The 14,922-nt window shown below is 41.9% G+C and overlaps 1 protein-coding gene across 1 annotated transcript; it reads left to right on the forward strand.

Moving 5' to 3' along the window:
- The first annotated feature begins 4,729 nt into the window (after positions 1-4,729).
- LOC127478893 (endogenous retrovirus group K member 8 Gag polyprotein-like) lies at positions 4,730-6,349 on the forward strand. Its single transcript, XM_051805166.1, has one exon. The coding sequence runs from the start codon at positions 4,730-4,732 to the stop codon at positions 6,347-6,349; it is 1,620 nt and encodes a 539-aa protein (XP_051661126.1).
- The last annotated feature ends 8,573 nt before the right edge of the window (positions 6,350-14,922 follow it).

Raw genomic sequence — 14,922 nt, forward strand, 5'->3', positions numbered from 1 at the left:
TCTTGCTCTCTTCACCAGAAATCCTTCATAGAACTTCTACATCCCATGGAATTCAAATTTGGGTACACCTTTCAGCTGAACTGAAAATGTACTGACAAATAACTAGCCCTCCTTAAGTGTCTCATGAGCATGTTGATACAAAACATAATTAACTTTTTACCCATGTGTGCTGGTTTAAAAGTTAACCAGCAGGGGGAATGAACCCAACTCAAAGGAGAGATTATAAGTCAGAATAACAATTTATTAAAATAATACAGTAAGTACAATAATACAAACAAAGAATTGGTCTCAACCCACAAAAACCCAAATGTATAACCCAGTATCCTGGGGCCTGAACAAAGTGGTGTTCCTTGGGCCCTGTTTGAGTCCAAAGTAAAGGGAGAGGGGAAGAACCTGCTGGTGGGAGAGCTGCTGCAGTCTGGCCAGAACTGGTGATCGCAGTCCAGTGGTGGTCTAAGTCTGGTTGAGAGCGATGAGATGCAGCCGTCCTCTGGATCCCACGAGTGGGTTGAAAAATGTTCCAAAACTCCAAGATTATATATCCTCCAGTTCAGGCAGGAATGCTTGGTACTCTCCTCAGGGCGGGGAGTTCACAAAGGGTGTGAGGACAGAAACATCCTTCTATCTCACAGGCCTCTTAACACCTAGTTTATAGCCTGAGGAGTCAGGCTCTATGGGCAGAGGGTGCGAATAGTCTATTGACAACAATAGTCTAGTTTCTGGGAAATGACATGGAAGGCTATAGAATACAGTTTTGGGTTACACCCACCATGATGAACTGATCTCAGCTGTCCTAACTAGGACACCATGCCATTGTCAATAGTGCACAAAAAAACTTCTGTCCAAAATGTGAATTATTTTACCCTCAGATATTTACTTACTATGCCAACATATGGTATATGTACACAAATGCTGAATTAGGGGGTTTTTACAGCAAAATGAAGGGGAACACTACCCCAAAAAATTAATGCAACCTGCCACTATCAGCATTTAGCTGAGCATACTGCTATAGTGATAACTTGATTTCAAAATCAAGTCAAAACATATTTATTTTAATATTTATTTAACACAAATCTCCTGGTCCAGAATTGTTTGTAGTTGATCTGATTATGATATTGTGATTAAAAAATTGATTCTTTACACAAGTAAACAACAGTGTTCATTGGCATGCTTGCACTGTCTAGCCCTACTTTTTTCTTTAATTAAATTTTCCAGCATAATATTAGACTTAATATTTAAAAATTAGCTGTATTGCCTCTGCAGGTTTTCTCTACATATCCTGGATTAGAAGGTTTATCTATATTAACTTTTTAATACCTTTGTATTATGGATTGACCTAATACATAGACATAATTCTTTAAGGACAACTATGATGTTTTATACCAAGTACATGCTTGCTGGTGTCTCCAAGTGTGGCTCTAGAAAGAATAAAATTTATTCTGTCAACATGTTGCCTAATTAATTTTTATAAGACACTAGTTTTAATTGTGCCATTGAATTTTATGAAAAGGTTTCCATGAACAAAATCACATTATATACGGTTAAAACAATTCAAAGATTCTAACATAAAGAGGGTAACTTTATCATTATTTAATTTGAGGATTGCAAGAGAAGTCTTCTGTCATTTTACCATCTAATGTCATTTTTCAACATGAGAATGTCAGAAGCTGTTTTTTAAATCAGTTCCCAATAGTTGCTGGGAAGATTCTTATTAAATTTCTGTGGTGTTGGATAAGACTACACATCTTAGTTTAAATAAGATGTATAATCAAAATGTACTTATAAAATGTAATAAAGTTAGTTTACTTATGCAAAAAAGAAAGAATCAAGGAAACACAAATCAAAATAGTCCTATAAACCACAGTCTTCCCAGTTCTTTAATTGTATACCACTTAAAAATGATCTCTAAGTCAAGTTTATCTCACTTAAACTACATGTGACTATAAGTTGGCAGGCGGTTTGAACTAGTCATGTAAGCTCCCTGTATAATCAAGAGAAAGAGAAATGTGCCTTCCCACCTGTGCTAGACATATGTTTTCAGTCAAATAATCTGTTAGAGGTTCCTATCCCTCCCAAGAGAAGAAACTTAACCAGTCAATGTAAATGAGGAATTACATTTTACCTCCTTAATGTTGGTAGAGTTATAGATATGAAGTAAGAAATACACTAGTCTAAGATAAAGTCTTCATGCTTTGCTTTTGATCATTTATAGGATGAGTCTTTGATACTTTTGTCATATTTCTCTAGTCCTATAGTTCTCTCAATTTTATAAATATAAGTAGTAATTCTTTCATCTGTCTAGTAAATTTTGTTTTTTTATACAGAACAAGAAGTATTGTAGTATTTATAGAAACTTCATGAAAATATTCAATTTTGCTTAATAATCATTATTTTAATTAGTCTTCACGTGTTTCACCTTAAAAGGATTTACTGAACCTCAAAATGGGGCCTACAGTTAAGCATGTTCTTATGTGAACTTACAAGAGATAAGCATGTAAAAAAAAGATTGTTAAGATCAAGATCCTAGACCTTGAACTTAATGGCAAAAGTGTTTTTCCCTTCTCCACTGCACTTGTCATTTTGAAAAATTTGCAGAGAAATTTTGAAGATGTGAAATGAACAAGAAGGGGTAAGGGTTTCTCAATTCAACAAGGAGAGTTTTTTTGAGGCAATTCTATTAATTGCCTAAACGTGGCATATAATTTAAGGTTTTTTGGGGCAACACGTTAGGGAATGATTTTTCTTGGGACTGAAAAAGTAGGACAAAACTGGTTGTAATAACATCTCATATAATTTCTAAGACACAAAAAAAGATTGCAAGATTAATTTCTTACATACAAAAAATCTTCTAATCTTACAATAGTACAGAAGTGATTTAGTTCTCACAACATGAAATGGAAGCGGCTGTTGAGTACAAATTAACAGACATTTGCTATCGCATAAAAGTATAAGCAACAGTAATAGTACTAAAATAAATAATGCCCTGCAATTTATGTATAAAATGGTATTCTTTGTATTTAATGACTAATCATTTAACAAGAAATTTAAAGTAAGACTAATGAAATTCCTCTAGTAAAACTTGATTTATAAGTAGTATTCATGTTCAAAAAAGTATTTTTAAAGGCTCTAAAAACAACTACTTTATCTAAAAAACTCTACCACATTGTGAAATATTCTTTTTTTGGAGAGGCAACTTACAGTAAAATCCTTAGTTAGATACACTATTTTCAGATTCTGGTTTGTTTTCTTTACTTTCCTTACGTTTGTCTCTGCCCATAAAGTCAATCTTACTTTAAACCTTATGTTGAAGATGGATAGCAAAACAGTAATAAGTAGTCTAGAAGCTGCAAATCCATACATATAAAGGGTATGATGAACATGAATTGCAGGGTAAAATCTATAAGGATTTAACTTAATGGCTAATTTTCTTTTCTTATCACAGCACAAGAAATGGTTTTACCACTGCAAATAATTTTACCACTGCAAATACTAATTCCAATACAAACTGCATTCGTACCTCTGAAAACAGAAGTTACCACTGACATTGAAGTGGAAATAATTATGGAAAAAATTTAGAAACTACTGCAGTTTCAGAGCAGTATAAAACTCTAGTCTCCATGGTTAAATAATTAATATAGGTGATTCCTTTGATCTTTAGTTCAGGACTAGAAGAAAATAAGAGAAAGAAGGCACAAAATGCTCCTTAAAGTTTCACTGAAATCCTGTTGACCACCTACAGTCACAGAAACCTTCCCCTGCAAATGCTACTGGATAGAATTTAATGTGATACTGCAGAAAGAAAGTACCAGTTAGTGGGTGGAAGGGATCTGCTCACTTTTTATCTTGATACACACAAGGAATCATATACAATAATTATTATGGAGACTGTTGTTGGAGGAGAGGAGACGGAATGGTAAAAGTATCAAGTCTGGAGAAAGATCTATGATCCCTGAATGGACACCTTTATAATGGAATGGACAATGTATTACCGATATGGACATTTCTACACTGGATTGGACACTTACTGGACTTGATAGTTACACCCCAGTTTTCCCCAGTTCATTATTATGTTGTTGTAGTGTTATATGTATCTCAGTTGATGTTTAAAAATCCCTGTCCTCCATATTGTCTCCTTCCTCCCCTCACAGTTTTCCCGCTCCCCTGCACCTGATTGGTCACCAAGTGCTGCAGTGCAGGGAGAGCTACCATTGGCCCATTTCCCCGGTTACACCAAAACTCCTCCCCTCCTTGCCCGGTTATCTAATCACATCTATCCCTGGGTTGTCAGTCTCTTGCTCCTCCCCCAGCCTGAGTCTGCCCCCTGAACCTACCCTATTTAAGTTACTGTTACCCTCAATAAAGTTGGCATTGCTTCATGAGACCTCTGCTGTGTTAAGACCCTGATTTGCAGTGCCCGATCCCCATTCCTTTTCCCTGCGGGCCGTGGCAAGTGGCGCCCAACATGGGGCACAGTAGAGGTCTCCTGTATCAGGAGAACTCCTGTGCTGCCAATTGGGCTCAAGCGACTCCAGGAGGGGAGATCGCTCCACCGGCTCCCTTCGACAGAATGGACGGCTGTGAGCTTCGAGGAAGCTGCACGGGTCGCGCACCGGACAGGTGAGCTGTCGAAGGCATTCCAGCACCCCACCCCAACACCACACCCTACAAAACTTAATTAAAGGGAAGGAGTAACATCAGGAGACTGTGTGGAGATCCAAGTAATACCATCATGGGACTCACACTCTCCACTTCCCAGAAGTTCGTGTACCATTGCCTAAAAGACTTTGTTATTGAGCATGGGCGTCCGCTCGATAAAAAATCAGCAAAAGCGCTCACCAGGTGGTTAGACCACCAAGGCTGCAGAATAGCGGACGACATCAGTTTGGAGAGATGGCAAGCCTTAGGCTACAGCCTTTGGCGGGACAGCGATAAAGGCAACAGAATCGCTAAAGAAGCACTTATAGCGTGGAGGCTTGTTCTGATGGTGCTACAGCACCAAATGATGAGCAAGAACATCAGCCTCCCTAAAGAAAAAGCTGAACACACGGATCAGGACACCGATCACACCAACACCCAAGATAGCGTGAGGGAGACGAAACACTTAGACACTCAAGATGGCGGGAGGGGGAGAAGATCATCACGTCGAAAGCGAAATGGCGTCGAGGAGGAGGGACCCAGGGACCGCGAAGAGAAAAGGTGGGAAGGGGAGCCGCGGGAAAGATCTGCACGGGAGGAAAGGAGGCGGGCCCCTGTAGCTCCACCCTCTGGGCCACCTCCGTCCCCACCTACACGTCACGCGAGAAGTCCCTCCCCCGACACGCCCTCAACCACACCCACTTCCGCCAGTCCTGTCTCTTCCCCTGACGTGTCACCCTCCCAGAACCAGAGAGCAACTGTGGGCGGGGCTAGGGCAAAGGCCAAGGCATCCTTCCGCCAAGATGGCCGCGCTCATAGGCCGCTTACCACCAAGGCCTACCCCGCCTGCCGATACCTAGAATCAGACTGTGACTGGGCGCCGCACTCCCCTGAAAGGCAGTCTACAGCTCCAGACATCTGGAAAGCCTTCAGGGAGGAAGCAGCGAGTGCAAAAGACACCGAATTCTTAAAAGCTTTTCCGGTGTACTTTGAGGAGGGAAAGACCCCCGAATGGAGGCCAATCTCATATCCAATGTTAAAGGATATTAAGAAGGCAATTGTGGAATACGGGTTGGGGGCTCCATTTACTATCGGCTTATTGGAGTCCTTCTTCCTGGCTTATACCCTCATACCCTACAACATTCAGGCTGTAATTGGGGGGTTGTTCACCACGGTACAGGCCTCTGTGTTTGAGGCCGAGTGGAAAAAGCGGATTGTGACATTTGTTAGTGAAAAGATGGATAGGAGGGGGATTCCCCCGTGGCAAGCAATAGATATGCTTTATGGGGAAGGGAATTATTCTAGCAGAGGGGATCAAGCTCATCTTGACCCCAAATTATTAGAGGCTACAAAGGAATTGGCATTGGAGGCCGTGAAAAGAGTGGCTGATGCATATGTGCAGACGCCCTCTTTCACTTTGATTAATCAAGGCCCAAAAGAACCATTCGTTGAATTTATAACCGGGCTTAAAGAGGCTATTGCTAGGCAAGTCCATCAAAAAGAGAGCCAAAAAATTTTATTTAGTAAAGTGGTAATCGAAAAGGCCAATGAGGACTGCCAACGAGTTTTAAAGATGTTAAAGGATCCCACTCTGTTAGAAATGATTGACGCGTGTAAAAACGTTGGTTCCAACTCCCATAAGGCACACCTATTGGCCGCGGCGTTCACGGGTCCTCAACATTGCTTTGAGTGTGGCGAGAAGGGGCATTTCTGAAAACATTGTCCCAAATTATCAGGAGAACCAAATTTACCCAAAACATTATGTCGCAGGTGTGGAAAGGGACGTCATTGGACTGTGAGTTGCCGTTCACTAACAAACATCAGTGGCAAACCCCTTTCCTCTAAGAGGTCACCCAAATTACAAAAAAGAGTTTCCTTTTCCTCTCTGCCAGATTTAAGACCATGTGAATATGAACCATCGGGAAACGGGGAGTAGAGCGCCCGGGGGGGTGTGATGACACAAATTGCCCCCCACTCGCCCTCCATCCTGCACCAGCCATCGCGCCCAGCTACCCCGTAACCCGACAACCCCTGGCAGACCCTGTCCCCACTAAAGACCAATGCACACCCCTTAATTGGATTATTCTCAATGTCATGCACCCTTCTACCCACCTCAGCTCCTATGAGCAGTTGGCCAGGGTCAGACCATCAGCCCCGGTCAACCCAGACAATACATACCTTATAACATCGCACTTTTCGGCACTGGGCAAGGGTATTGTGGTTGTACCTACCCTTCTGACTGAGTTAACCAATTCCAACATTGCCATCTGTCTAACTGTCCATCTTCCCCCTGTGCAGCTGGAGGACCACTTCCCCGTGGCGAAGATGGTCTCCACCGACGACTTGCTGTGTGTGCTGTCAATGGATGAGGAGCAGAGGGAGAAAGCACAGAGGGAGGTCCTCTGGACTACGACTGTAAAAACCTCTCGCCCTCTCCTAACTTGTCTCATTTATTATTCACAGCCTAGGAGACCGCAGCAAGTCAAGGTGGAGGGAGTCCTCGACACGGGGGCAGACGTAACAATCATCGCCTCCAGGGACTGGCCGCATGGGTGGCCAGCCCAGACTGCATACGTCCAAGTTAGCGGCGTAGGGGGGACACAATACCCGGTCAGAAGTCAAGAGGTACTTACCGTCTATGGGCCAGAGGGCAGACCAGCCTCCTTACAACTGTATGTACTTAACATTCCTGTAACACTTTGGGGACGGGACGCGATGGAGCAGTGGGAACTCAAGTTAGGGACCCTGTCTCCTGAGGAAAATTTTTAGGGGGGGTCACTGAGGAATTGCAGCTCCCCAAATTGAGCTGGAAAACAGAGACGCCAGTTTGGGTAGATCAGTGGCCCCTACCACGCAAAAAGCTGCAAATTCTAAATGAATTGGTAAATCAGGAATTGGCGAAAGGACACCTGGAGTCTTCCACCAGTCCCTGGAACACTCCAGTGTTTGTCATCCAAAAATCCTCAGGTTCCTGGAGATTTCTTCAGGACCTGCGAAAAGTGAATGAGGTCCTTGAACCAATGGGAGCCCTCCAGCAGGGAATGCCATCTCCATCCATGCTCCTTGCTGAATGGCCCCTAGTGGTCATTGATATGAAGGACTGTTTCTTCCACATATATTTGAATCCGGCTGATTCGGTTAAAATCGCATTTTCAGTCCCTGCCATCAACGCCTGTGAACCCCACGGCAGGTTCCAGTGGAAAGTGCTTCCCCAGGGGATGAAGAATTCCCCAACACTCTGCCAAATGTTTGTGGCATAAGTGTTAAGACCAATCAGGCAGAAATTTCCACAGTCAATCATCTTCCATTATATGGATGATGTATTGATCTGTGCTAAATCACAATTGGCCGTGGAGAAAACTTTAGATTCAGCAATTTCGGCACTAAATGCTAAAGGATTGGAGATATCCCCTGAAAAAGTACAAAGGGAAGCGCCCTGGAGGTATCTTGGACTCCAAATCACAGCAAGGGCTATTAGGCCCCAAGCAGTATCGACTGACAAACGAGTCCAGACTTTAAATGACCTCCAGAAACTGCTGGGAGCGATCAATTGGATCAGGCCTGTGCTGGGGATCACAACTGGTGATTTGCACCCTCTTTTTGAGCTGCTCAAAGGAGACGCTGACCTGTCCTCTCCCAGGGTTTTAACATCTGAAGCAAAAAAGGCCCTCTCCACTGTCAAAAAGAAAATTTCACAGAGACAGTCATCTAGGAGGATGGAGGGACTGCCATCCTCCCTAGTAGTAATCCGCAAACAACATCAACCTTTGGCCCTTCTGGGCCAATTCACGAACGACTACAGAGACTTCTGCTTATGGGAGTGGGTATTCCTCCCTCATCAATTTGGTAAGACTATCACCACAACTGCAGAAATGATTGGCAAGGTAACACCTAAAGGTCGCACTAGGTGCTTGGAGCTCAGTGGAGAGGAACCAGATTTTATCTACCTCCCACTGACCTCTGAACACCTAGAACAACTGCTGCGAAGCTCTATTGATTTTCAGATCACCATCGGAGGCTGCCCGGGAGAAATCAGGCTGCACCTCCCGGCGTGCCCATTTATTCAGAGACTAATCCAAATTCTGTTGAAGCTAAAAATTATTCAATCAGACATCCCAATCAAAGATGCAAAAACTGTCTTTACCGATGGCTCTGGGAGAACCAGTAATGCAGTCGTAGTTTGGTGTGAAAATAACGATTGGCAACAAGATATCCATAAAGTACAGGGTTCTCCCCAAATAGTAGAACTTTCAGGAGTTGTGAGTGCCTTCCAAATTTTCTGTGGTGAACCAATTAACATAGTTTCAGATTAGGCCTACGTTGTTGGTGTGGTCAAGAGAATCGAAAATTCATATTTGAAGGATGTGGTAAATGAGAATTTATTTAAACTTTTAACCAAATTGTTGTTTTTAATAGGAAACAGAGAATTCGGCCAATTCATTGTCCACACCAGGTCACACACCACTCTACCAGGTCCTGTGGCGGAGGGAAACCAGGTTGCCAACCATCTGGCAGGTATGGCTGTTACCCTAAATTTGTACCAACAGGCAAAAATCTCACACGAGTTTTTCCACCAGAATGCATGATCGCTGCAGAAACAATTCAGCTTAAAATTATCCCAAGCTAAAGAAATTTTAAAAACGTGCTCTGATTGCCAGATACTTACACCAGTCATTCCAGAAGGAACTAACCCAAGGGGTCTATCACCATTAGAGATTTGGCAATCAGATGTCACTCATGTGCCTGAATTTGGCAGACTAAAGTATGTCCATGTGTCTATTGACACTTTTTCAAAAATGGTTGTAACCACCGCGCATCCTGGGGAAAACGGTAGTCATGTCAAGAAACATTTCCTGTCTGCATTTGCAAGGATGGGTGTCCCAAAACAAGTTAAAACAGACAACGGACCCTCCTATGTATCTGCAGACACGAAAAAGTTTTTTGAACAATGGGGGGTACAACATACCACTGGGATCCCTCACAATCCCACAGGGCAGGGTATAGTGGAGCGTGCCCATCAAAATATCAAAAATTTACTCAAAAAACAAAAGAGGGGGAGTATTGGCCTGTACCCCCAAGAACGATTGGAAAAAGTAATGTATGTTTTAAATTTTTTAAATATGATGGAGGAATCGGAAACTCACCTAAGCAGAAGTCCTGTAGATCGTCATTTCAAAACAGATTCCTTGTCATCACAACCAAAAGCTAAAGTTATGTACCGGGACCCACTAATGGAAACATGGACGGGCCCTTTCCCCTTGATCACTTGGGGGAAGGGCTACGCCTGTATTTCAGGTTCGGAAGGACCGAAGTGGGTCCCTGCACGCCGGATTAAGATCTTCCAAGGCTAAAGAAAAAGAAACACCCATGCACCCGTCTTACCTCTTCTTGATCATCGGCATCGGACTCATCCCTCGAATCGCCATGACACCGCTGAGAGAGTGGATGAGTCAACCTGCTGAGAACTTATGGGTAACGCTGGCCAAGGCCACCGGCATGGACACCTTGTGCCTGGCCTTGACCAGCGCAGGCAGTCCATTCAGGACGTGCCTTGTGGGGATTCCAATTACTCCAGCCGAATGGGATACGTTTGTGTCTCAAACTCGGATCAGAGGATCCCTACCGTTAAACTCACCCAATCTGGCACAAGCTATATCGGCACTTACCTTTATTGACATTCCGTTTCAAGAAATTGACCTCCTTGGTTCTTTACCTACTATGAGTTGTGTTATTTTTCACAGGTACACCCAGCTGGTTTTGTTTACCCCACACGATGTGACTGCATATAAATCTGTCTACCGAGGGACCACTTCGCCGTGGTGTAATAACTCGCTAGTCACCACCATACCAACAGAGCATGTGCCCAGGAACATGCGACTTCCGAAAGGGTATTTCCTGCTGTGCGGAGATCGGGCGTGGCCAGGTATTCGTGCCTACCCGGAAGAGGGTCCCTGCACAGTAGGAAAGCTAGCGTTATTCAACCCGGCGAAGTTCCAATTGGCAAATAAATTCGTGTTTTCAAAAAAATCATGTCAAAAGGTCCCTCTCATTTGCAATGGGTGCACCACTCAGATTTCCTAAACCCCAACCTACAGTCCCTAGATCTTGACCAAAATCAAAAATTGCACCCCCACAAATCATCACCTGACAACTCCCAATTGTCTTCCCGACACCACGTGTGATTGTTGGAGAGCCACAGCATTGGCCCACACCTCTGGCCTTCCCAGAGGATTGTGACTCCGACATTCACATTTGGTCTCAAGTGAAGAATTTCTGGGCATCCTTCCCTATCCCCGGGATAGGAACTGCCCATGCCCTGTCCCTGCTGACCCACCTTGGTTGCTGGCTGACCAAAGAGGCCAACACCACAACCAAGGCAATAGAAGGTCTGCTGGCAGACACGCAAAAATTGAAGGAAGTCAGCCTACAAAACAGAGCAGCCATCAATTTCCTCCTCTTGGCGCACGGCCACGGGTGCCAAGAATTCGAGGGGATGTGCTGCATGAATTTCTCCGACCACTCTCAGTCCATACACGAGAGTATCAATCAGTTGAAAACGCTGGTCAGGGAAATTCATCAGTCTAAAATGAAGGCCTCAATGACCTTTTTGATTGGCTGAACCTTCCTTCCCTACCTAACTGGTCTAGAAAAATCATCATTATGTGTGTACTATCCTTATTTGTTCTTGTTTCTTTATGTACCTTTTTACCTTGTCTTATTATCTGCCTCCGTAAGATGCTGATTTCCACCATAACCGCAAACATCGCTACTGCTTCAAAAATAAAGAAGGGGGAGATGTTGGAGGAGAGGAGATGGAATGGCAAAAGTATCAAGCCTGGAGAAAGGTCTATGATCCCTGAATGGACACCTTTATACTGGAATGGACAATGTATTACCGATATGGACATTTCTACACTGGATTGGACACTTACTGGACTTGACAGTTACACCCCAGTTTTCCCCAGTTCATTATTATGTTGTTGTAGTGTTATATGTATCTCAGTTGATGTTTAAAAATCCCTGTCCTCCATATTATCTCCTTCCTCCCCTCACAGTTTTCCCGCTCCCCTGCACCTGATTGGTCACCAAGTGCTGCAGTGCAGGGAGAGCTACCATTGGCCCATTTCCCCGGTTACACCAAAACTCCTCCCCTCCTTGCCCGGTTATCTAATCACATCTATCCCTGGGTTGTCAGTCTCTTGCTCCTCCCCCAGCCTGAGTCTGCCCCCTGAACCTACCCTATTTAAGTTACTGTTATCCTCAATAAAGTTGGCATTGCTTCACGAGACCTCTGCTGTGTTAAGACCCTGATTTGCAGTGCCCGGTCCCCATTCCTTTTCCCCACGGACCATGGCAGATTGTAATAATTGACAGTTTTATCATAGTTTTATGGCAAATATTAGAGTAAACTTCATATATTGCAGAAATCTAATTTTGTTATTTTATGGTTTTATTTCAATTTCAGGGTAAAAACAGCAGGCAATATATGTATGTAACATATCTATGCTTACTTCCACAAAAACTATTACAGTATCCCTGAAATTTGCTGTATGCAAATGAAGCAGCATTTTTTCTTTAAAAAAATGCCTAACATTTGGGTATCTGCATTTTAGTTGATGTTTTCAAACCACAAAACAATAAAATCCATTGCTAAATATTCTCATGAACTGGTTTCTGCGGGAGTAGGCATCTGATATGCTGTTTATTCTGATTTCTCTTAATTTCAACCAGTGCCAGAATAACAATATGAGAAAATACAAATATTGTATCAATAGCTAAAAAAATAGAGGAAAAATTTGATATCTGAATTACTCTTATACATTTATGCAACTGGAAATATCCACAGATTTCTTTGAAGCCTTTTTAATGTAGTTAAATTCAGAATTTCATCCAGAGGGGAGAGAAGAAATGTAAAATGTAAAATAAATATTACTTTAAGGTAAGATAATTTTCAATAGCTACTAAGAAAAACAAATTTCTAGAAAACTACTGCAAATTAAAAAAAAACAAGGTGAATGCTAATTCCTGCATATGTAAAATCCATATTTGGAAAATGGATTTTATAACAATAGCTGAGATTACACTGGGCTGAAGCTGTACATGACTGAGAAAAAAATTTTCACATATTTATACTTTTTTCATAGAAACACATAAGAAAATAATACTGTATTTTTGAAAATGTAAATTGTATTAATTTTTTTTCTGGTATCTTTGTATATTTAGCATTTGAAAGGAAACAAGCTCCTTAGAAATATCATGCATAAGGCATATTAAAAAAAAAAATTCTGTGACTGCAGAGAGAAATGCATCCACAATTTATATAGAGGAATGTGAGAGCAAAAACGAACACTGAAGTTGATCTGTCAGCAGGCAGAGACTGATTCTTACCAGTGGTGCTCAGTGACAGGACCAGAGGCCATGGGCACAAACCAGAACACAGGAGGCTCCATCTGTGACCACGCACCGGCACAGGTTGCCCAGGATGGGTTATGAGGTCTCTGTCCTTGGGGATATTCAAAAGCCAGAACTCCCTCACAGCCTCAGCCATTCTGAGTTTCTGTGAATCTGTGATTTTATGAGTGCTGTCTCCTGACATAAGTGAAAGTGTCCTGAAACTATTCTCTACATTTCAATGGGTGTCTCCAATACTGGAAGATGGCAATAGTTCACAAAGACAAGATTGTACAAAGGCAAAGAACTGGTCCTAATTTTGCAACATAAAAGATAAAAAGAAACTGGGAGAGAAATCTACAGGTTGACTCAACAGTGTCAAAGGGTTTTACATGAAAAATTAAATTCATTACACCTCCTAATCTGTCTGAAAGTTTGGAAGTTTTGAGGAAAACAAAAATTATTTATAAAGCTCGTGTATTTTTAAGGAAGAGAGAGAAGATGTAATACATCTTTATGGATTCTTCTCTCCAACATATTTAGAGACAGCCTAAATGATTGATTTAAACTGGGAACCCAATATTAGAAGACAGAAGTTAGTCACTTGGTTGTTTCAGTGACTAAGGAGGTCCTTCACAGTAGTGTTTACCTATAATATCCTTATCTGGGCTCACTGGGTTTCATTGGCCCAGTCAGGGAGTTTCTCCCCAGAAGCACATCACAAAGGCAATGGAAAATCTTATCAGGGATATACAGGATTCCCCCTTAAGGGAGAACTTCAAATTCAACAGATCTCAGCTTTTGGTAATTGCCCTTAGGTAATTGCTCTACAGTGGCTGACACTTTTAAAGGATCAATATTTAAAATATGGGCACATTGGAATTGAAGAAGTCCACAGAGATATGTAAATATAAGAGCATAATTGCAAGGCATGAAGAAAATTATTTACAAGTAAAATAAAGAATTTTCTGAAGTCTTATTGGGAATGAGTAGAAAGCAGGCAGCAGACACCACATGATGACAAGATAGCTGAGAGAACTGACAAACTTCAAGGCTTTTCACTTCAGGTTCATGAGTCCATGTGGGCTACATCAGCATGAATAATATTGTATGCTGCTCGATGACTGTCTAGTGACCTATAAAATGGTAAAATTAAATACTTACAAGAGGCTGAAATGGAGTGTTAGCACCTCATTTAATTTGCTCCACCCAGTCACCCAAAAAGACTCTAGTATAAATGACATCTCACCCTCTGCTCTTATTATAGGAGTCACCTATTTGAATCTGTTCATTAATTTTCGCTCGCATAACTTATTCCATACAAGTTCCTTGTTCTCATCTTTAAATACTTTTTTACATCACTTTCCTTTTTGCTTTTAATTCTTCATTCTGAACTTACTTGTAACAATTCCTTTTAGTACTTTCTATCTCATTTTTTTCCTCCATGTTACATGTGTAATTCTTTCATGTATTAAAGAAATCCTTTTCTTGCCTTCTCACAATCTTAAATGTTTCTTTTACATACTTACCATGCTTTCATTCTTCCTTTGTTTCTCTTTTTCAACTTTTTCCTTCTTAATTCTGTATACATTAATCTTTGAATTTCCACGTGACTACTTGAAGTGCTTGAGCAGGGATCATAGACCAGGTGACTTCCAGGTATCCTTTCTAATCATTCTGTGTGATTCTGTGTATCCAGACATCAAGGACACATTTCTATTTTCAATTGCATTAATACAAATAGCACTGGTTTTATCAGTACATGTCTGTGCATGTCAGTGCAGGAATTACGTGTCTATACATCAAAACGTGCATGTCAGTGTAGGAATTGCATGTCTCTACATCAAAATGCAGATTATACCTTTTAGTTGTTTTAATAACACTGTGTGGCAGACA

This window comes from Manacus candei, unplaced genomic scaffold, assembly GCF_025592945.1.
Source record: "Manacus candei isolate 608988 ecotype Guabito, Panama unplaced genomic scaffold, ASM2559294v1 h1tg000063l, whole genome shotgun sequence".
In the NCBI taxonomy this organism is placed as follows: domain Eukaryota; kingdom Metazoa; phylum Chordata; class Aves; order Passeriformes; family Pipridae; genus Manacus; species Manacus candei.

Coding starts and splice junctions, on each gene's coding strand:
- LOC127478893 (XM_051805166.1), top strand. CDS start 4,730: ATGGGACTCACACTCTCCACTTCCCAGAAGTTCGTGTACCATTGCCTA.